We start from the raw sequence: 23098 nt of genomic DNA, 5'->3' as shown, positions 1-23098 counted from the left end.
AAGATAGATTGATATTGTTACCCTCCCTGAGCCTTTGGGATGAAGTGGGCTATACAGCCAATCAATCAATTAACCAAATAATACATCAGATATATGCTCCAGAAGAAAGCGGAGGGCAGGAAGGCCTGGTGTGCTCTGGTCCATGGGGTCACGAAGAGTCAGACACGACTGAACGACTGAACAACAACATCAGATATGGACAACAATGATGATATGTTTTTTTTCTACCTCAGATATTGGCTATGCTGGCTGGGAGGGGGATGATAGGATTTGCAGTCCAACACATCTGTAGTGCACAAGGTTGGGAAAGGCTGAGAGCCAGTGTGATGTAGTGGCGAGAGTGCTGGACTGGGAGCTGGGAGCTCTGGGTTCAAGTCCCCACTCGGCCATGGAAGCTCCCTGGGTGACTTTGGTCCAGTCCCAGACTCTCAGCCCAACCCACCTCACAGGGCTGTTGTTGTGAGGATAAGATGGAGAGGAGGAGGATTATGTACGCTGCCTTGGGCTCCTTGCAAGAGGGAAAAAGGCGGGATATAGAGGCAATCAATCAATCAATCAATCAATCAATAAAAAGGCTGGGTGGGAGACGCAATGGAGACGTTCTGCAGCCCCTGCCCAGAGCTGTGCAGGCTGCGTGGAGGGAGGTGAGGTGTGTACATGTCTTCTCGGAAGTAAGCATATAGATTTCAATGGGGTTTATTCCCAGGTATTTCTTATCCTTTTAAATTAGTATTTAAATTTTCATTTATTTTTCACTCATATAGACGTCCTCCTTCTTCTCTCTGCCCTCCCCACGCCCCGCTGCCTTTTTTGGCCGCCGCCATCGCCATCCAACGAACTGACTGAGCTGACCTGCCTGAGTCTGATGTTAGCCAGCGTGTTCTCGAGCGCGTCGCGTCTGTGTGCTGGGTTGCTGCTGGGGGCACGGGATTGACGATCAGGATCAGCGCTTCTAGCAAGCAATTTAGCCTGGCCCACGTGCTCCTGCCCTTCCCCGAAAACGGATGGCGACGGCGACGGCGACGGCACTGCAGGCAGCTCCTCCCTCTCCGAGGGAGAGAGAACGTGGGCTGCAAGAGAGGGTAACTTTACTAGGCGAGGCTGCCTTGCCCAGGCAGCATTTCAGGACAGGGGAGGGGGGAATTCGCCATTCTTCCTGCCCATGCCTGGAGCTTTGGGGAGAGTAGCTGCTGTAGCAGGAGCAGCGCCCGCTCACAACAGCATCTCAGGCTATTCCAGCCGCAGTGGTAGGCTGGGAGTGGGAGGGACCTGGCTCTAGAAAAGTCCCAGGTTTTCATCCAGGCGAGACCCCACCACCACTGCACCCCTGCTTGCAAGGAGCCCAAGGCAGAGTATATACAACCTCCTCCTCTACATTTTATCCTCACAGTGACCCTGTGAGGTAGATTAGGCCCAGGGTCGCCAACCTTTTTGGACCCGTGGGCACATTTGGGAAGTTGAGAAACTGCTGCGGGCACCACGACAAAATGGCTCCCATGGAGAGTGCAGGTAGTCACATAATGGCTGCTGTGTGGGCCTGGCTAGACAAAAGTGAGTGAAAGAGGAGGGGGAATAGAGATGATAGAGGCTGGGAAGGAGGGGGAAACAGCAAGGTAGGCAGGAGAGAAAGAGCAAGGCTAGAGGCTAGAAAGGGAGAGAAAGAAGAATGCCTGAACATTTTCCAGGCTTTTTCTTAAATCAATTTTTTTTAAGGGGGCAGGGAGGGAAAAGCTTTGTGGGTGGCATTGGAGGCCCCTGCGGGTGTCATGGGACCACAATGCCACACTGGGGACTCATGGGTTAGACTGAGAGTCAGTGATTGGCCCAAAGCATCATGGCCAAGTAGGGACTTGGACCCAGGTCTCCTCAGGCCCAGTCCAACACTAACTACTAAACCTCCAAGAATGTCTGTCTGTCTGTCTATGAACTTAATTTCAAAAACAGCTTGTGATACACCTGTTCAAAGGGGAGGTGTAAAATTGTATTTATTCATTTATTTATACACTGCCTTTCAGGGCTATATAGCCCTCTAAAGGCAGTTCAAGAATTTAGCAAATTGTGACGGCTGTCTCCTGAGACACTGGAAGCAGCCCAAGAAAGAAGGAGAGCAAAAGGCAACAGTGATAGGGGGTTGTTGTTGTTCAGTCGTTCAGTCGTGTCCGACTCTTCGTGACCCCATGGACCAGAGCACGCCAGGCCTTCCTGTCCTGCGCTCTCTCCCGGAGTGTCCTCAAGTTCATATTCATTGCATCGGTGATGCAATGAATTAGTTATCACTAACAGTGATAGGGGGAGATATGCCCAATTAAATGCGAAAATATATCCCCATACCAAAAAAGGGACGCACCAAAGAATGTTCAAACTATCAAACAGTGGCACTTATTTCACATGCCAGCAAGGGACAGTGGAAGGCAAAAGGAGGAGGGGCCGACCAAGGGCAAGCTGGACGGATGATATCCTGGAGGTGACGGACTCGACCCTGGGGGAGCTGGGCGTGGCAACGGCCAACAGGAAGCTCTGGCGGGGGCTGGTCCAGGAAGTCACGAGGAGTCAGAAGCGACTGAGCGAATAAACAACAACATAAAACTAAAAATGAGTATTCAGTAGAAATACCCAATGGGTTGGATCCAGACTTAGTCATCCTTAGAGTTGACTAGACCCATTGAAATAAATGGGACTGAAGTTAGTCATGGCACACTTAAGCCCCATTGATTTCAATGGGTCTAGTCTACTCTAAGGATGACTGAGGGGGGGGTCTCCACCAGCAATTCACTTTGAGCCGGCTGCGTGCTGAGGTTGTTAGGGATAGATGACATCGTGGCCGTCCAGCAGCCACCCCGGAGTTTATCAGGGCAAAACCGGATTCCCTGAGGCTGCTTGAAGTCCGATTCCTTTCCTCAAGCCGGGTTCTCCCGGGTACAGTTGCTGTGTGCCCCAGCACCTGCATTGACCTCGGGTGTGCTAGCCCTGCCCAGGGGGTGCCTTTCGCTGTGACCCTGGTCAAGGGGTGTTTCCTGTGTGTTTCCCGTCCCTGCACAAACCCATTAGTGTCTCCTCAGAAGCAACTCCCCTTGTGTTGAATGAGGCTTGCCCTCTGAATGCCCACTTCAGAACTTAGAGACCCCCCTCAACTGAGACGGCACAGTTTAAAGCCCAATTCCTGAAGGGCAGTAAAGCACCATCGCGAGGCTCCAATTCTCCATTGTTCGGTTTATTGCCACATTTATATCCTGCCTTTTTTCCTCTTTCAAGGAGCCCAAGGCGGCATATATAGGACCTCCTCCTCTCCATTTTATCCTAACAACAACCCTGTGAGGTAGGTTAGGCCCGGGGTCCCCAAACTCATGTGGCTTCCAATCTGACAGACCTTACTGGCAGACCTGCTTGGCATGCCCAGAGTAGCACTTCAGAGCCAGGACAGTCCATAAATTCATTTTTACTGCCCTTAATGTAAGGGCATACCTCCACCATGGCATTAAACTGGTTTAAAAACCAGTCATCCCTTCTCTACAGAGGACCCTGCAATGTGTAGTTCTGTGTAATTGTATGGTTTTTAGATTGGATTTCTTGTCTGTTTTTGATGTTGGGTACATTGCCTGGGAACCCTGCGGGTGAAGAGTTCCTAGGCAATGTATTTTATTTTTTAAAAATAAAAAAAGACTGATTCATGGAGGATAAGTCTTTCATGGGCTACTAGTCATGATGGCTATATGGAACAACCAGCCTCTGTGTACCAGCTTCTGTGCAGCAATAGCAGAAGAGAGCTATCACAGGCCTTCCAAAGCCATCTGGCTGACATGGAACAGGTTGCTGGAATAGATGGCTATTTGGTCCAGCCCATAACTACTTTTCTTATGGAGATCTTTTGTGATGGAGGTCTATTTATGGAGGTCTTTTCTGGAGGTCTATTATGATGGCAAAATGGATTCTCCAAGTTCTGGAGCAATCTGTCTCAAACTGCTAAACACTGGGGATTAGCAACATGGGAGGGCTGCTTCAGGCCTTGCTTGTAACCAGGCATCTGGCTGCCCACTGTGGGAAACAGGATGCTGGCTGAGATTGGTCTGATCCAGCCCGGCTCTTCTTAGGTTCTTATGTTCTTAGCCAACAAAGCAACAATGGGGAGGTTGTGTTTTGATCGTTGATAGCCAGAGCTCTTATAACCAAAAGATACAGAGGTTTCAAATGCTGCAGCCAGAGTTTATATCAGGTTCCTTCCCCGTTCCCCTCACACTACACCACTTTCGTTGAGATTACCTGATTTCAGGGCCAAATTGGAAAAATCACCCAACATTAACGTATTCTGTGCTTGAAATTGTGGCCTCACTTTCTTGTGGTGAGAGGCATAAATGATCATCCAAATTTTACTGTGACCATTTAAGGTATGCTGCAAACTTGTGTTGGCTTTATACTGATTTCACTGTTGTGGCCTCCCCACCCCCACCCCAAGAGTCATGGGAGTTGTCATTTGCTGAGGCTGCCTGGGAATTCTCTATAGCTAAGCCCACCTCCCTCACAGACCTACACATCCCAAGATCCTCTGTGGAAAAGAAATGGCTTTCTGCCTGGAGTCCGGTCTTCTGATTGCTTTGGTCACCCCTTTTCTGCACCATTTCCAGCTGTATGATTTTGCATCTTCAAACCAATATGTGAACTGAAACTCTATCCTTCAAATTCTCCAAACTTTGCAATGGAGTTCACCAATCGAAAAATGCATACAAAAATGCCTATATTCATGAAATGAACATTTAAAATGCATTACATTATGAAAAATGTGTATTAAGGCACATTGCCTCCTAGCATGAATTGTATTATGAGAAATGTGCACAAAAATGCATGCAAATTTCCACATGTACTTTAAACCAAGATTTTCAGAGTTTGGGGTGAATTTAAGACTAGAAAAATGAGAAAACAAGAAAACCAAAACTTACAGATTTGTCCATCCCTAGTTGGGGGGACCAGAACTGTACACAGCATTCTAGATGGAGCTGGGATGTTTGCACACATTGCAACCGTCAAGGGATGGATGTCTTGTTGGGTTTGATGAGAATGTAGGCAGCTCCCTTATGGAGCTGTTAGAACATGTGTGGGGGATGTGTATGAGGGAGGTATATGAATGGCATGCAGGTGTGTGAGAGTGAAGGGGAACATTGACACAGCGGAAGAACTGCACCCCAAGCAACCTATGTGTGTGCTTACTCCACCTTACACTTACTCCACCTTTCACTTATTTATTATTACAAGTGAAACCTGAGACAAAATGTTGCAGTGTGGAGTGTGCTCCTGATCAGGGTTCCAGCCAGCCACACCCCCTTCCAGGATGCTCCATCCCATCCACCCCCTCCGCACAAAAGTCACTCAGCATTCTGCACCCACTGAGCATACTCAGTTCTCATTCCACTGTTTTGGGGGTATATTTTCTCTGTCAAAATGCTTGTACTTCTGCAAACCTTAAGGTTCCCCCAAGCCTGCTGACACTCCCCCTCTTGTGCATGGGTGGTACCATTTTGGTTTTGTAACGATCAGTGCTTGGAGAATGAGCTCGCTGTTACAATGTATCTATGACTATTTTATGTATTTGTTTTTTTATTTTGCAGCTGATGCATCAGCAAACGGTCCTCTCAGCATCTCATGGCAGCTTGGTCAGCCCAAGCCTCACTTTTTCCCCATGCCATATCCAGCAAATCGGCACTGTTAGCTTGAACAGCCTGCCAGCCACTCCTATTGTACAAACCTCAGGTGCGCATCTTATATATAAAGCAAAGAAGCAGGTTATGTGTGCCCGTGTGTGTGTGCCGATGTCCTTACTCACCTAAGCAGGGATACTCATGATGCTGTTTTATACTGGTTGAGATCCATTGGTCAATCTGCTCCAGCATTATCTACTTGGACTGGCAGCAGCTTTTCCAGCAAGGTCTTTTCCAGCTGTGTATTGCCATGGATTGAACCTGGGACTTTCTACATGCAAAGCATGAGCACCACGACTGAGCTATCATCCTTTCCCTAAAAACAAAGGAAGATTCTAGTCCTCATGGTTCCGAATAAAGGGCTGATTTAAATAAAAATTGGACCTTGCCAAATTGGCCCAATAGGTCAGGATTGTCTAAGCCAAGGGTGCACAACCCTTCTGGTCCCACGGGCTGCATCGCCTGGCAGCTAGGGTGGCGGGGGCTGCACATATGTGCATCACACATGTGCACTTTTCTCACTCGCACTCACCCCAGCAGCAACAGATCTTGGTCTTGCAGCAACAGCATCAAGGCACTGAAGCCCCCACCCCGCCCCACCCACCACAATGCAATCAAGGAAAAAACACTCTAGGAACAGGTGCAATAGTTCCTAGAGCATTCCAGGAAGTATCCTGGAAGAGCATTCCAGGAAACATTCCAGGAACCCTTCAAAACTGGGCTTCATGGCATACTCTAGGAAAGAGATTTCTGATCAGTGGCAGGAGTTATAGAGCATGTTTCTAGACTGTCATCACCCCCCCCCCCCCGGTTTTTTATGTGGTGGCAGCTGCTTGGGGTCTGCAGGCTGCCAGACATGGCTTAGAGGGGGCATGCGTGACCCACACTTTTTGTTTGTTGTTTATTCGGTCAGTCGCTTCCAACTCTTCGTGACTTCATGGACCAGCCCACGCCAGAGTTTCCTGTCAGCCGTCGCCACCCCCAGCTCCCCCAAGGTCGAGTCCATCACCTCCAGAATATCATCCATCCATCTTGCCCTTGGTTGGCCCCTCTTCCTTTTGCCTTCCACTTTCCCAAGCATCAACATCTTCTCCGGAATATCCTGTCTTCTCATTATGTGGCCAAAGTACTTCAGTTTTGCCTGTAATATCATTCCCTCCAGTGAGCAGTCTGGCTTTATTTCCTGGAGTATGGACTGGTTTGATCTTCTTGCAGTCCAAGGCACTCTCAGAGTTTTCCTCCAGCACCACAGTTCAAATGGATCGATCTTCCTTCGCTCAGCCTTCCTTACGGTCCAGCTCTCGCAGCCATAGGTTACTACGGGGAATACCATTGCTTTCACTATGCGGACCTTTGTTGTCAGCGTGATGTCTCTGCTCTTTACTATTTTATCAAGATTTGTCGTTGCTCTCCTCCCAAGAAGTAAACGTCTTCTGATTTCCTGGCAGCAGTCAGCGTCTGCAGTCATCTTTGCACCTAGAAAGACAAAGTCTGTCACTGCCTCCACGTTTTCTCCCTCTATTTGCCAGTTATCAGTCAAGCTGGTTGCCATAATCTTGGTTTTTTTGAGGTTTAACTGCAACCCAGCTTTTGCACTTTCTTCTTTCACCTTCGTCATGAGGTTCCTCAGCTCCTCCTCGCTTTCAGCCATCAGAGTGGTATCATCTGCATAGCTGAGATTGTTAATGCTTCTCCCAGCGATTTTAACTCCAGCCTTGGCTTCATCGAGCCCAGCAGCACGTCGCATGATGTGTTCTGCGTACAGGCTGAATAGGTAGGGTGAGAGTACACAACCCTGCCGTGCTCCTTTCCCAATCTTAAACCAGTCCGTTGTTCCGTGGTCTGTTCTTACCATTGCTACTTGGTCATTATACGGATTCCTCAGGAGGCAGACAAGATGACTTGGTATCCCCATACCACCAAGAACTTGCCACCATTTGTTATGATCCACACAGTCAAAGGCTTTAGAATAGTCAATAAAACAGAAATAGATGTTTTTCTGAAACTCCCTGGCTTTCTCCATTCTCCAGCAGATATTGGCAGTTTGGTCTCTAGTTCCTCTGCCTTTTCAAAACCCAGCTTGTACATCTGGCAATTCTTGTCCCAGGAATTGCTGGAGTCTCCCTTGCAAGATCTTGAGCATTACCTTACTGGCATGTGAAATAAGTGCCACTGTTCGATAGTTTGAACGTTCTTTGGTGCTTCCCTTTTTTGGTATGGGGATATAGGTTGTTTTTTTCCAATCTGTTGGCCATTCTTGTGTTTTCCAAATTTGCTGGCATATGGCATGCATCACCTTGACAGCCTCATCTTGCAAGATTTTAAACAGTTCAGCTGGGATACCGTCATCTCCTGCTGCCTTGTTATTAGCAATTCAACCTCACTCTTCAGGATGTCTGGCTCTAGCTCACTGACCACACCGTCAAATCTATCCCTGATATTATTATCCTTCCTGTACAGATCTTCCGTATATTCTTGCCACCTTTTCTTGCTCTCTTCTGGTTCTGTTAGGTCCTTGCCATCTTTGTTTTTGATCATACCCATTTTTGCCTGGAATGTCCCTCCGATGTTTCTGATTTTCTGGAAGAGGTCTCTTGTCCTTCCTATTCTATTCTCTTCTTCCGCTTTGCTTGTTTAAAAATAATGCCTTATCTCTTCTGGCTAACCTCTGGAATTTTGCATTTAATTGGGCATATTTCCTCCTATCACTGTTGCCTTTTGCTTTCCTTCTTTCTTGGGCTACTTCCAGCGTCTCAGCAGACAGCCATTTTGCCTTCTTGGTTTTCTTCTTCTTTGGGATGTTTTTTGTTGCTGCCTCCTGAACAATGTTGCGAACTTCTGTCCATAGTTCTTCCAGGACCCTATCTACTAAATCTAGTCCCTTAAAGCTATTCTTCACCTCCACTGCATATTCATGAGGAATATTCGTGAGCTCATATCTGACTGATCTGTGGGTCTTCCCTATTCTCTTTAGTCTGATTCTAAATTGTGCAATAAGAAGTTCGTGATCTGAACTACAATCAGCTCCAGGTCTTGTTTTTACCGACTGCATAGATGTCCGCCACCTTTGGCTACAAAGGATGTAGTCAATCTGATTTCGGTGTCGGCCGTCTGTTGAAGTCCGTGTATAAAGTCGTCTTGTAGGTTGTTGGAAGAGAGTGTTTGTTATGCACAGTGAGTTGTCTTGGCAAAATTCTATCAGCCTATGTCCCGCTTCATTTTGTTCTCCCAGACCATGCTTGCCTGTAACTCCAGGTGTCGTTTGACTGCCCACCTTAGCATTCCAGTCTCCTGTAATGAAAATAACATCTTTGTTTGGCGTACTATCCAGTAGGTGCTGCAGATCCTCATAGAACTGATCTACTTCTGCTTCTTCAGCATCTGTGGTTGGGGCGTATATTTGGATCACTGTGATGTTAAATGGCTTACCCTGAATTCGAATTGAGATCATTCTGCCATTTTTTGGATTGTATCCAAGCACTGCTTTAGCCACTTTATTATTAATTATGAAGGCTACTCCATTTCTTCTGTGGGCCTCTTGTCCATAGTAGTAGATGTGGTGGTCATTTGATGTGAAGTGGCCCATTCCAGTCCATTTCAGTTCACTGACACCCAAAATGTCGATATTTAATCTTGACATCTCCCCAATAAGCACATCCAATTTGCCCTGGCTCATAGATCTTACATTCCAGGTTCCTATAGTGTGCTGATCTTTAGAACATCAGATTTGTCATTCACCACCAGCACCGTCAGCTGCTAGCTGTCCTTTCGGCTTTGAGCTAGCTGCGTCATCACACCTGGGGCTAGTTGAACTTATCCTCTGTTTGTCCCCAGTAGCATTTTGACCATCTTCCAGCCTGGGAGTCCCATCTTCCAACGGTATACCGACATATCTCTGGTTGTACTGATCCATTTAGTTTTCACGGCTAGAATACTGGGGTGGGTTGCTGTTTCCTTCCCCAGGGATCGTATTTAGTCTGACCTCTCTGCCATGACCTTCCTGTCTTGGGTATCCCTTCACAGTTTAGCTCATGGCGTCATTGAGGTGCTCAAGCTCCAGCACCACGACAAGGTAACGATCTCCTTTGCTGGAGCTCCTTTGCACTTGGATACAACACTTTTTGTATCCCTGGTCTAATCCCAGGATTGAACTTGGAACCTTTTGCAAGCAAAACACATACTTGACCACTTCCGATAAAAGTGGAAGACCGTAGCTGTAAATAGTACCTGACGGAGCACCTCTCCCAGCATGAAGCCACCCATACACTATGTTCATCATCTAAGGCCCTCCTCCAGGGGTATCCTCCGAGGGAGGCCCAGAAGTTGGCAACAAGGGAGAGGGCCTTCTCCGTGGTCATCCCCCCCCCGCCCCCCCGTTATGGAACAATCTCCCCAGTGAGGCCCGCCCGGCACCAACACTGTTATCTTTTTGATGCCAGCTTAAGACCTTCCTCTTCTCTCAGGCATTTGGCAGCCTGTGATGATTTTTTAATCAGGTCCTGGATTTTTCTTATTGTTGATGGTTTGAAATGGTTTAGATATATGTGAGTCTGTGTGTGCATGCTGCCTGTTTATATGTTGTACATCAATTTTTTAATACTATGTATAATGTATTTTAATGATTTTTAATCTTTGTAAACTGCCCAAAGAGCTTTGGCTATTGGGCAATATAAAATGTCATAAATGAATGCAATGAAATATTTTCTCATGGACATTCACATCTGCCTTTTCCTGAGCCAGGCCATGGGGCCCACCAAGCAGCAGCTATTGGCAGCAGACCTGCAAGGTCTCTGAGGTGACTGAAGCCAGCAGGGAACTTCCACATGTTATGCCTGTGCTCTACAACTGAGCCATGGGGGCTATCCTTGTTCCAATATGAGCATTGGAGGATTTTTTTAAAACCTGGATCACATGACTGGATCGCGAAGCAGGAACAAGTCTTCTCCCACCCACCCAAAATATTTCAATTTTTAACTTTGTGTGTTGCCCCTGATCGATTTTTCCTGTGGACAGGGCCAGCCCTACCATGAGGCAGAGAGAGGCAGCAGATTTAAAGGGGCAGCAAATTGTTAGCTATTGGGTTTGCTAGTATTGTATTTTTACTGCTAGAGATGAGGAAAGGCGCTTGTAGGATTTTCTGCCGCATGTGTCCAAATAATGTGCCTGGTTTGCATCCTATGCACCTTGACTTGGTGGGGGAGGGGCACCATTTGCTGTTCCGTCTGAGGCAGCAAAATGCCTTGGACTAGCCCTTCCTGTGGGTCAATGGCTGCTGATAGGGAAAAGGTTCCCTGCCCCAGTGCTAGATGGACAAATAGTATGCCCTGGTATAAGGCAGCTTCTGATGAGGAAAGGTACATTTGGATTGAATCAGGGCTATTGCTTAGGCCTGGGGCCATGGGGACTCCAGCCTGAATCTATTTCCCATGGCCCTGGATCTGTTCCTCCAAGCTCTAAATGTCCATTGTTGCCAGTGGAATTTTTTTTCTCAGTTTAATTGCCATGCAGGGGGCAATTTTTAAGGGGGATTGTAACTGGGGAGAGAAGAGTTAATCCCCCTCCCCACATTCTGCAATGGCCCCCCATCTCTCCACCAATTAAGCTTAGCAAAACATCCTTCCATTGCTCCCAATGGGTGGTTTATCCTGAGCTTAGCTGATATGTAGAGGGGGATTTCTAGGAGGGACACCATTGGGGTGCAAGGGGTTTACCTTCCTTTTCTTGTGCACTGTAGGACCCCCAATTCCCCCCTCCATTTGGTGATTAAGCTTGGGGGGAACCTTTCACTGATGCCAGCAGAAAGAGTGGTCCCAAATCTTTTTAAGTGCCTAGCAACACTCTGAATTGAATGCAGTGGGGTTGAGTCCCAAATTCCCCCCATAGCTGTAAAAAAAAGTTGCATCCATCATCAGCCTTTCTTTTCTTGTCTCCAATCTGCAGGGTTACACTTGCCTCCTCTTTTGGGCACAACTGCTGTTCCGGGGCTGGTCACACCCATCAGCAACAGCTTTGCTGGAGTGCTGCCGGTCCCTAGCAGCCATCCCACCCTGGAAGCAGTCTATGCGAATGGGCTTGTGCCCTGCACAGGTATAAGGGGAATCTTCTGCTTCACCAATCAAGAGCAGACTTGGGGTGCTTCCAGATGGAGGGCTCCTAGCACTAACCGTCAAAAGACATTGTACACCTTTTCCCCCCTCTTGGGTTTTTTATTGTAGGAAAAAAGGCATGGTTTATAGATTAAGTATTTATTTAAAGTATTTTCCATAAGTCCATCAGAAGAGCCCTGCTGGATCAGACCCAGGGTCCATCCAGTCCAGCATTCTGTTCACACAGGGGCCAACCAGCTGTCAACCCACAAGCAGGGCATGAGCGCAACAGCACCCTCCCGCCCATGTCCCCCAGCAACTGGTGTACACAGCCTCGCTGCCCCTGGCACTGGAGGCAGCACCTAGCCGTCAGGACCAGTAGCTATGGACAGCCTCCTCCTCCTCCAGGAATGTGTCCACCCCCCTTTTAAAGCCATCCACATTGGTGGCCATCACTGCATCCTGGCCTAGCGAATTCCACAGCTGAACTCTGCGCTGCGTAAAGGGGGACATCCTTTTACCTGTCCTGCATCTCCCACCCATCAGCTTCATGGGACGACCCCGCTGGCTTCTCGCATTTTGAGAGAGGGAGAACAATGTCTCCCTCTCCACATTCTCCACACCAGGCATAATTTTGTACACCTCTGTCAAGTCTCCCCCAACCCTCCTCTTTTCCAAACTTTTTCCCCTGCTCCTCAGGTTAGAGTGGGTTATATAGAATCTGTAAAACGAGACAGTCCCTGCCTGCAGGCTTACAATTGAAAAAGGCACAACACACAAGGAAAAAGAGTGGGGAGGGAAGAGGAAAAAAATTGCCTCAGCATGGATGGTGGAATGGCCCCACTTCCCCCCTCTCAACTTCCTTAGCACAGCCTCTCTGTCATCATCTGGAAAATCCCATGAATGGGGCAGGCAGTTGCACCATAAAAGCCTCGTCTGGAAGCACCCTTAGTCTTATTTTGGGAGAACAAAGTATAAATTTATCTGAGAGCCACCAACACTGTGATCCAGGGATCCATATGTGTGCCATGCTGCACTCAGATCTCTGGCGGGGAGGGGCTTCCCCCTTCATGGCAAGGCAAACATGGAAATGAATGCAGAAGCCATTGTGGGTGGCAAAGACCCCTCATCCCCAAGCAAGCATCCCAACTTGGAGGATTGGGGTGCAAATGCACCCAGGAGATCCCCAAATGTATTATTATGATCCTTTGCTCCTGATAGTGCCCCACTATTCTAAGAACTTTGCCCCTAGCAAAAGTTACTTAAATAGAGTTTTGGATTCAACTGCTTTGTTTGAGCAATGGAGAGAAATGTCATTGCAAATCCAGGTCCAGTTCTGAACTCCCTGGTTTTAATTTTTGGGAGTTCCAGCTCATTTGAGTCACATGATTTCCCTTCTCCTCCTTTAAACAAAAATTCTCTCTTGCTTTAGCCCAGAACCCATTGGTAGCAGAGACTCTCCACCCAGCCTTCACTGGAGTGCAGCAGTATGCAGGTACCTTTGCTGATAGAATACTCTTCTTTTGACACTGTTGGGGCTACTTTACATAAATCACTCTAATAGTAAACTCTGATGGTTGAGTGCTGACAGGACTGGAGCCTAAAATAGGACCACTGAGAAACAAGGAGGAGATGTCAACATGATGGGGAGATATCCGCATGCTTGGGAGAACCTGAGGTTTGCAGAAATACAACAAATCATTAAAAAAAATCTAAGGGATTAAAAACCCTACCCCCACCTGCCCAGCCCAATTAGGCCTTAGCATGCTCAGCTGCCATTGGAAAAGAAAAACAGAAAAAGCAGGGATAATGCACTGCTTGACCTCCATACACCTTATAGTATCCTGGCTGGCTGGAATCCTGAACAAATGCATTCCTCTGGGTTGAAGATATGCTGCAACATTTTGTTGCAGGTGCCACTTCTTCCCTCTAATAGTGAACACAGATGGTTGAGTGTTGACAGAATTAGAGCCAAAATGGGGCCTCTGAGAACAAGAGTGAGGTAACTCAGGGGACCCCATGGTATGCCAAAGTCCAAAACATTTTGAAAAAACAAAGGAGGGGGGACACTCTACACCCACAAGAAAAAACAGCCCAATGAAGAATGAACATGCTTGGAGGCCTCCAAGAGCCACAGAATGTTAAGTGTCAGTTGGAAAAGAAAAACAAAAAACTGAGAAGGGCCTTCTTTAGCACCAAACAGTTTATAGTGTCCTGGAGGAGGGAATGTCTGGCTACCTATCTGGCCAGCAACAAAGGCACTCCTTTTAGGGGCTAAGGGTATATTGCAGCATTTTGTTGCAGGGCCCCACTTGCATTATTTGATTTTCTTGTGGTGATTCTTTCTGCTACAATGTGTGTAGCCAGCACCTCCTGTTGTGCTAAGCAATTACTTGAGCAATAACATCTGTGCAGCCCAACCCCTTACATGGAAAGTCTTGGTGATGGCGTTCTGGTGGTTTGGAGGTGTCCCAGTAAGGGACACCTCCAAACATCCACTGTCCGTCACTGAGAGTTTCTGTGCAACAAGCGGGGCTGTACATATGTCATTGCTCAAATCACCTCTTTTTGGTGTCTCCTTTCCACCTGAGCCATACAGGTTAATGTGGATCCCATTGGTTGGTCAGTGGGTGGACTTCTACAGTGGCAGTTCTTGGGCTATTAGGTTCTTCCCTGATTCATGCAGGGTGGGGGTCAAAATGGTTGGGGTACTTCCATACAACTGAGAAAGCTGATATTTGGTCCACAAGTAGATCTCCAGATAACTAGACAGATCTTTAAGCAGAGGCATTTGTGCATGGATACGCAACATGGGGCCCTCCAGATGTTTTGGACTACAGTTCCCATCATTCATTCATTCATTCATTCATTTACAATATTTATATAAAAAGGTAAAGGCGTCCCCAACCAGTCGTGTCCGACTCTAGGGTGCGGTGCTCATCCCCGTTTCTAAGCCGAAGAGCCAGCGCTGTCCGAAGACGCTTCCGTGGTCATGTGGCCGGCATGACTGAACACCCAGGTGCACGGAACGCTGTTACCTTTCCCGCCGAGGCGGTACCTATTTACCTACTTGCAATTTCTTGCTTTCGAACTGCTAGGTTGGCAGGAGCTGGGACTGAAGACGGGAGCTCACTCCGTCACGCGGCACTCGGGTCTTGAACTGCTGACCTGCCAACCTTCCAGTCTGCAGTTCAGCGTCTTAACCACCAAGCCACTGCGGCCCCACAATATTTATATACCACTCCACATTAAAAGATTTCGGAGCAGTGAACAGCAAAGATACAAAAATAAAACTTCATGTTAAAACAATCAAAACATTTTAAAAGAAACAAATTCTGAACTTAATAAACTGTGGCCAGTCACTGCAGGAAGGCCTCTCAAAATAACAATGCCTTCAGGAAGCGCTGAAAGCAACACAATGTTGGTGCCTGCCTGACCTCCAGAGGCAGGGAGTTCCACAGGAAGGGGGCCACCATGCTGACAGCTCTTTCCCTGACCGTAGTATACATGACCTAGGAAAGTCTGAAACAGTGACAAGTTTATGGATCTCTGCCTGTAGAATGGAAGCTGAATATACTACCAACAGCAAGGATGGCTATAGCACTTCCTGGGTGTTCTAAATGCCTCACACGCATTGGCAATCCATATCACAGGCCTGTACGGTAGGCCACTAGTATCCACAGACAGGGGCTTGAAGTTAGGAGAACAGCAGCAGCAGCTCACCTCAGATTACCTCAATGAGTTTATGGCCCTTGTGGGGTTTGAACTGGTGACTTCCAGGGTTGTCAGCGCAGTCACTCAACCCCAACACTACAGTAGCTTCCATGAACACTGCCTTTCCTTTCTTGCCCCATGCAGCCGTTTACCCAGCCACAACCATCGCCCCAGTAGCTCAGGCAATTCCACAGCCACTTCCAATAATTCAGCAACAGCAGCGAGAGGGTAAGTCCACTTCTGGGTACAAATGCGTGGGGCATTGAAGGGAAGGGTGGGTAAAAAAGACCAAGTTGGCATCCCACTACTACCACCACGACTGGGTGGCTCAGCTTCCTGTCTTCCCAGGGAGCTGTCCAGCAGGTCAGAGGGCAGCGTTTCCTTCCTGTATAGCAGGGCTGCTGTCCAGCTAAAGAGTCACTGGGAGCTGGGCAGGATGAGGCACTGCTTCAGCAACTGTTGGTCACCAGCTAAGCAGATTTATTACTGGTCCTGCTGACCCATGGAGTGTTGGCAAGGCCCTAATCTGGAGCATATGGCACATCTGGCTTTCTCCTCGTGAGCAGGCCTTGGGGTTGGGAGGCCTCATGCTGCCAGACAGGTACACAGACTTGCCACCACCTCTGCTGTAGGGGACCTTGGAGAAGGAGACCATGCTGGACCTGAGGAGTGGGTGGGACCTCTCAGGGTGTGAAGTTTCCCCTGAATCGGCACCCTCCCTAAGCAGGGCATCTTCCTGGGTGGTGACATTGGGGGAAGGCAACAGGCAGTGTCCCCTGACTCCCCCTATGGGTTTCAGACAGCAATAAAGGCCTCCTCCTAGGAGATCCCATCCTGTTCCAGGTATGTCCTAAGTGAGAGGTGGAGAGGCATGACAATTGGGGCACATTGTGGAGAAAAGGACCCCCCACCCCTTACACACACAGGCACGCGCATGCACACACACTTATTTAAGCTTTTTGTGACATTTCTCGACACTTGCCTGCCACATCGGCTTAGCAATTCCTGCTACAAGGCTGGTGTGTCTGGTTGCTTTTTTAACAGCTGATCTTGGTCCTCAACCTCTTTGGGTAAGGGTCAGCGGAGGCTGGTGGCTCTGATGTCAGTAGGGTGGTGAATCTGCTCCAGGTTTCAGTCAGAACTCTGAAAGAGCTCTCCAAGGTGCAAAGCAGGAGGAGCTCTCAAAGCACCTTGGATGGCTCCTTTAGAGTTCTGACTGAAACCCGGAGCAGATTCACCACCCCACTGACACCAGCCTCCACTGGTAAGGGTTTAATGGGCCTTTGCTCTGCTGCAACCCCTAATTTTACACTTTTATTCTAGCCTTTCTCTGCATAGCTCAGGGCAGTGTGCATGGTTCCATTCCCCCCTGCCCTATTCTGTCCTCACAATAGTCCTGTGAAGTAGGTTGGCCTGAGAGAGAGTGCAACTGACCCATAGTCACCCAGTGAACTTCATTGCTGACCAGGAATTCAAACCTGGGTCTCCCTGGTCCTAGTCTGGCACTCCTAGAAGCACAGAAGTGGAAGGTTCCTCAAAGAACATCTAGTCTAACCCCATGCCAATGCAGGATATCCAAAACCAAAGCATTCCTGATGGGTGGCCATCCAGCTTCTGCTTAAAAACCTCTAATGATGGAGACTCTGTCACCTTCTGAAGCAGTCTCTTCCATGGTCAAAGAGCACATACTGTTCTTCCTAGCGCTTAGTTGAAATCCCCTACTGTGTAATTTTAAACCTGTTGGTTCGGGCCTTACCCTCTGGAGCGACAGAGGACAAATTTGCTCCATCATCTTTGTGACAGCCCTTCAAATATCTGAAGAAGGAAATCATGCCTCCCCTTAATCTTCTCTTCTCCAGGCTAAACATACCCAACACTAACCATTACACCATACTGCCTTTCTATCTACAGGTCCAGAAGGATGCAATCTCTTTATCTACCACCTCCCTCAAGAGTTTGGTGACAATGAGCTGATGCAAATGTTCCTTCCCTTTGGGAATATCATCTCCTCCAAAGTGTTCATGGACCGGGCTACGAACCAGAGCAAATGTTTCGGTGAGCAAGCCAAGGAGGGAGGGAGAAAAATAGTGTTGGTGTGTGTGTGTCGGGTGGCAAGGCGGTGGGCACAGACTGGCAGACCTGGAAGACTCCCACAAATGCAAAACCGTCTTTTGTGCTATTGCAGAAGCCATATTAAAGCAAAGATAGCTGTTGGGTTGTGTGTGACCTCACTTGTCTGTGGCTTCACCTTTTGGGGGTTGGAGATTTGATAATATCTCTGCATCAGTGGAAAACGTGAACCCTTTATATACAAATAACCTTGATAGCCTTGGCAGCAGCCCCCCTGGGTTGAAAATACTGTTGGTGAATGCCAGGTTGGTGAATGGTACGACAGCAGCCACCCAGGACTTGATCCTGGATGAGCATGCCGACCTGGCATGTATTACAGAGACCTGGTTGGATGAAGCTGGGGGTGTTAATCTATCTCAGCCTTGTCCCCCAGGGTTTTCTGTAGTACAGCAGGCTAGACCTGGGGGGCAGGGGGGGCAGAGTTGCAGTGGTCTATCCTGATACTATCCCCCTCACCAGGTGCCCTGGACTACACTCTACTGGGTTTGAGTGTGTATACTTAAAAGTGGTTGCCCGGGACAGAATAGGGATTCTGTTGGTGTACCACCCACCCCGCTGCCCAACAGTCTCCCTTCCTGAGCTAGCCGGGGTGATCTCGGTGGCGGTGAGTCCCCTTGGCTTGTTCTGCTGGGAGACTTCAACATCCATGCTGAGGCTGCCCTGTCGGGAGTGGCTCAGGACTTCATGTCCTCCATGACGACCATGGGTCTGTCCCAAGTTGTTTCTGGCCCCACTCATACAGCAGGACACACTCTAGACCTAGTTTTCTATGCTGGGCAGGATGACGGTGATCTGGGTGTGGAGGAACTTTCTGTTGTTCCGTTATCATGGACAGATCACTACCTGGTGGGGTAGTGGAACTCAGTGCCTCTGCAGGGGTGGGGGACCGATTAAGCTGGCTGATGGATTCAGATGGTTTCCTGAGGGCTCTTGGGCATTTTCCTACTGCCTCGGCAGGCGATTCTGTCGAAGCCCTGGCTGATCTCTGGAATAAGGAGATGGCCAGGGGGTGGACACAATTGCTCCTGAGTGTCCCCTCTCACGGAGTGAAGCCAAACCAGCACCCTGGTTCTCTAGGGAACTGGCAGCGATGAAGCGAATGAAACGGAGACTAGAGCAACGTTGGCTGAAAACTCGGAACGAGTCTGATTGAACACGGGCTAGAGCTTATTTGAATGCCTACTCTGTGGCAGTGAGGGCAGCAAAGAAGTCTTTCTTTTCTGCCACCGCTGCATCTGCAGGGAGCTGGCCAGCGGACTTCTACATCCTGGCCCATGTGATAAAAATTCTGACCACTCAACAGCCCTCTGTGAACAATTTGCTCAGCACTTCGCTGATAAAATCGCTCGGATCCGTTCTGACTTGGATGCTGTAGTTGATGCAGATCCTGTGGATGTCACTTTGGCTCCTGCTTGTTCAGTGTTGATGGATTCTTTTCAATTTGTGCAGCCTGAGGATGTGGACAGGATCCTTGGAGCGGAGAGAGCCACCATGTGTATGCTGGATCCTTGCCCCTCCTGGCTTCTTAAAGAGGCCAGAGGAGGACTGGCTGAGTAGATAACGGGAGTGGTTAATGCCTCTTTGGAACAAGGTATTGTTCCATTATGCTTAAAAGAGGTGGTTGTGAAATCTCTGTTGAAGAAGCCTTCCCTGAATCCCACCATACTAGAAAACTATCGTCCAGTCTCTAACGTCCCATTTTGGGGCAAGGTATTAGGGCATGTGGTAACTTCCCAGCTCCAGGGGTTCCTGGATGAAACAGATTATCTTGATCCATTTCAATCTGGTTTCAGGCCTGGGTATGGGACGGAGACAGCTTTGGTCGCCTTGGTGGATGACCTACGGCGGGAACTGGACAGGGCGAGTGTGTCCCTGTTAGTTCTGCTGGACCTCTCAGCGGCATTCGATACCATCGACCATGGTATTCTTCTGGGATGCCTCACTGGGATGGGGCTTGGGGGTACTGTTTTACAGTGGCTCCATTCCTTCCTAGCGGGGCAAACTCAGAAGGTGGTGTTGGGGGATGCCTGTTCAACTCCGTGGCCGTCAGCTTGCGGGGTCCCTCAGGATTCTGTTCTGTCCCATCCCCCATGCTATTTAATATCTACATGAAACTGCTGGGAGAGGTTGTCTGGAGTTTTGGAGTTCGGTGCCACCAATATGCTGATGACACCCAGCTCCACTACTCCTTTCCACCAGATTCCAAGGAAGCTGTTACTGTCCTTAACCAGTGCTTGGCATCAGTAATGGACTGGATAAGGGAGAACAAATTGAAACTTAATCCAGACAAGACAGAGGTGCACCTCGTCAGCCAAAAGGCAAACCAGGGAATAGGGATTCAGCCTGTGTTGGATGGGGTTCCACTCCCCCTGAAGACTCAGGTTCGCAGTTTGGGGGTGCACCTGGATTCAGCCCTAAGCCTGGATGCTCGGGTTTCAGCAGTGGCCAGGAGTGCCTTTGCACAGTTAAAACCAGTGCGCCAACTGCGGCCATTCCTGGAGATGTCTGATCTGGCCACGGTGACACATGCCTTAGTTACATCCCGTTTGGATTACTGCAACGCGCTCTACGTGGGGCTGCCTATGAAGAGTGTTTGGAAACTGCAGTTTGTTCGAAGAGCTGCTGCCAGACTGGGGCTGGTTACAGGGAGCATACAACTCCCCTGTTAAAACAGCTTCACTGGCTTCCGGTCTGTTTCTGGGCACAATTCAAAGTGCTGGCTATGACCTATAAAGCCCTATACGGCTCTGGTCCAGGTTACCTGAAAGACCATATCCTCCCTTATGAACCTGCCCGTGTCCTGAGATCCTCTGGGGAGGCCCTTCTCTAAGTCCCACCACTGTCACTGGCACATTTGGTGGAACCCAGGAGAAGGCCTTCTTGGTGGCTGCCCCACGGCTGTGGAACACCCTTCCCAGGGAGGCTAGGATGGCTCCCTCCTTGATGTGTTTCTGGAGGCAGACTAAAACATTCTTGTTCCAGCAGGCCTTTGGGACATAGTTGGCACCTGGGGGCAAGCTGCTAAAATGCTGTTTTAAAATGCTGTTTTAACGTTTTAATATAATTTTAATTACATTGTTATTTAATTTATATTTTAACTTTTGTGTATTTTCATTTGTTTTAATTGTATATGTTTTAATTTTTGTAAGCCGCCTTGTGTCCCAGTACTGGGAAAAAGGCGGGGTATTAATAAATATAATAATAATAATAATAATAATAATAATAATAATAATAATAATAATAATAATAATAATAATAATATAAAGATAGGTTTCTGAAAAATGTGGGTTACATTTCATAATTCTATAGACCAGCCTTTCCCAACCGAGTACCCTTCAGATGTGTTAGCCTACAACTTTCATAGTTGATGGGAATTGTAGTCCAACACATCTGGAAGGTGTCTGGTTAGGGAAGGCTAATGCAGACTCTAAAAAGGAGTCATACAGAAGACTGGAAAGTTCGAAATCTCTATTTTGTCATCAATTTTCATAGAATCAGAGAATAGCAGGGTTGGAAGGGGCCTACAAGACCATCGAGTCCAACCCCCTGCTCAGTGCAAGAATCCAGGTCAGAGCATCCCCGACAGATGGCTGTCCAGCCTCGTCTTGAATGCCTCCGGTGTGGGAGAGCCCACCGCCTCCCTGGGGAATGGGTTCCATTGTCATACTGCTCTGACAGTCAGGAAGTTTTTCCTGATGTTCAGCCGGAATATGGCTTCCTGTAGCTTGAGCCCATTTTAGTAGACTTATTAAAGGTTCTGACTGAGTGTAGAAAAGGAACATTCTCTCTTATACTGTATTGGCTCTGCTGGCTAGGGCTGATGGGAGCTGTAGGCCGAAACTTCTGGAGGGCCACAAGTTGCCCACCCCTGTTGCATTTCAATGCTAAGTATTTAGGGGACTGTAATACTCTGATTTTGTCAGCTGCAATTATATAATTCCCTCTAATGCCACATTTAAGTGGTAAGTGCAGACAGGATTGGATCCAAAACAGGGCCATGGAGAAAAAGAGGGCAGTATCAGCATGCTCTGGGGAACCCTGAGGTATGCATAAATACAACACCCACACACAACTTAATTGGACAAAAAAATACACCCCAAAAACATCTCAATGAACACTGAGCATGGCCAATCCCAAAGGATGTTGATTATCAGTTGGAAAAGAAAACAGGTCCTATTTATTTTGATGGAGTTAACTAGGCTGAATCTACACATAGCAATTATACCGTTATCATACCTCTTGGTACACATGACATGAATGGGCACCAATAGTTATGATAACGGTACGATAACGGTATAACTGCTATGTGTAGATTCAGCCTAGGACAGCAGTCCTATTTTAATTTCCAGTCTAGAACTTGTTTATAATGTGCATGTGAATATTGTCTTCAAGTGACCACAGCTGTCCAGCAACAAGGGCCAGACAATCTACTTGTTGCAGAGACAAGCATTGGCCTCTATTATTTATGAGGTTTTTTGACCCCACTCTTCTTCGGAGGTGCTCAGGGAAAGATACATGGCTCTTCCCCTGCCCCCATACACACGTTTTTAACCTTCACTATGAATTAAGTTAGACTGAGAGACAGTGAGTGATTCCCCCCCGCCCCGATTTCTTGTATGCCTGCAAATCTTGGGGTTCCCCCAGTCCAGCTGATACCTCTCTCTTGGGCGTGGATGGTGCAATTTTGGCACTATTGGGATCGGCACTTGGAGAATTGAGTTTGCTATTAGTCTATAGGATATTTTTTAAAGGAAGAAGGAGGTGGAGTTTCCATCGCTGTTCAGTTGCACCAGTCCCAGTAATTCCCAACAGCCTTCAGAACCCCCAAAGTCTGGCATTATCTGGAGCAGCAATAAGTGGAACAAAGGAATTCAGTTTGGAGTGGATTATAGGACCCCAAGTTGGATTCTCAAATGCCCAAAGACATTCAGTATGTGCCTGTGTGTCAGTTTTTCTGTCTCAACAGGGGCTCAGCATTCTTGAGGGCAGAATCTCTAGGTGTATTCCTAAAGAAAATTAATTGAAGCATCACACACACACACACACACACACACAGAAAGGGGGGACGGCTGTTGTTGGATAGTTCTCCCCTCTCTTTCAGGTTTTGTGAGTTTTGACAACCCATCGAGTGCCCAGACAGCCATCCAGGCTATGAACGGATTCCAAATTGGCATGAAAAGGTTGAAGGTGCAGTTGAAACGGCCCAAGGATGCTAGCCACCCCTACTGATGGGTGCGTATGTGGATTTGCAATGGGAACTGTGCAATGCAACCTTCCAAATGACTTTTCTCCTGCTTCCACTAATGGGCAGTGAACACGAAATGGCCCACTGTGCAAAAATGGTTTTAAACATCTCTGTGATGTTCTAGAGATCTCATCCAAGGCTCTGGCCCTCAGAGGTCATTGGGTAAGTCAGTCAGCCTGTCCACGGAGTCCAGACGTCCTCCCAACATTGGCCAAAAGTAACCTTCTGCCAACCCC

At 48.1% G+C, this 23098-nt stretch overlaps 1 protein-coding gene across 1 annotated transcript in view; it reads left to right on the top strand.

Annotated features, from left to right (window-relative positions):
- LOC146333956 (CUGBP Elav-like family member 5) overlaps positions 1-22846 on the top strand; it is a 126584-nt gene extending 103738 nt beyond the window's left edge. Inside the window, exons 7-12 of the mRNA XM_084825399.1 lie at positions 5598-5739; positions 11628-11774; positions 13206-13268; positions 15632-15715; positions 17399-17542; positions 22719-22846. Coding sequence (XP_084681525.1) covers positions 5598-5739; positions 11628-11774; positions 13206-13268; positions 15632-15715; positions 17399-17542; positions 22719-22846 — 708 coding nt within the window. The remainder of the gene's footprint in view (positions 1-5597; positions 5740-11627; positions 11775-13205; positions 13269-15631; positions 15716-17398; positions 17543-22718) is intronic.
- The last annotated feature ends 252 nt before the right edge of the window (positions 22847-23098 follow it).

This window comes from Heloderma suspectum, chromosome W (genome assembly GCF_057233095.1).
Source record: "Heloderma suspectum isolate Gila_16-S chromosome W, 16-S_ref, whole genome shotgun sequence".
In the NCBI taxonomy this organism is placed as follows: Eukaryota; Metazoa; Chordata; class Lepidosauria; order Squamata; family Helodermatidae; genus Heloderma; species Heloderma suspectum.
Note: the sequence above shows the minus strand (reverse complement) of the source record. Positions and strands in the feature narration are given on the sequence as shown.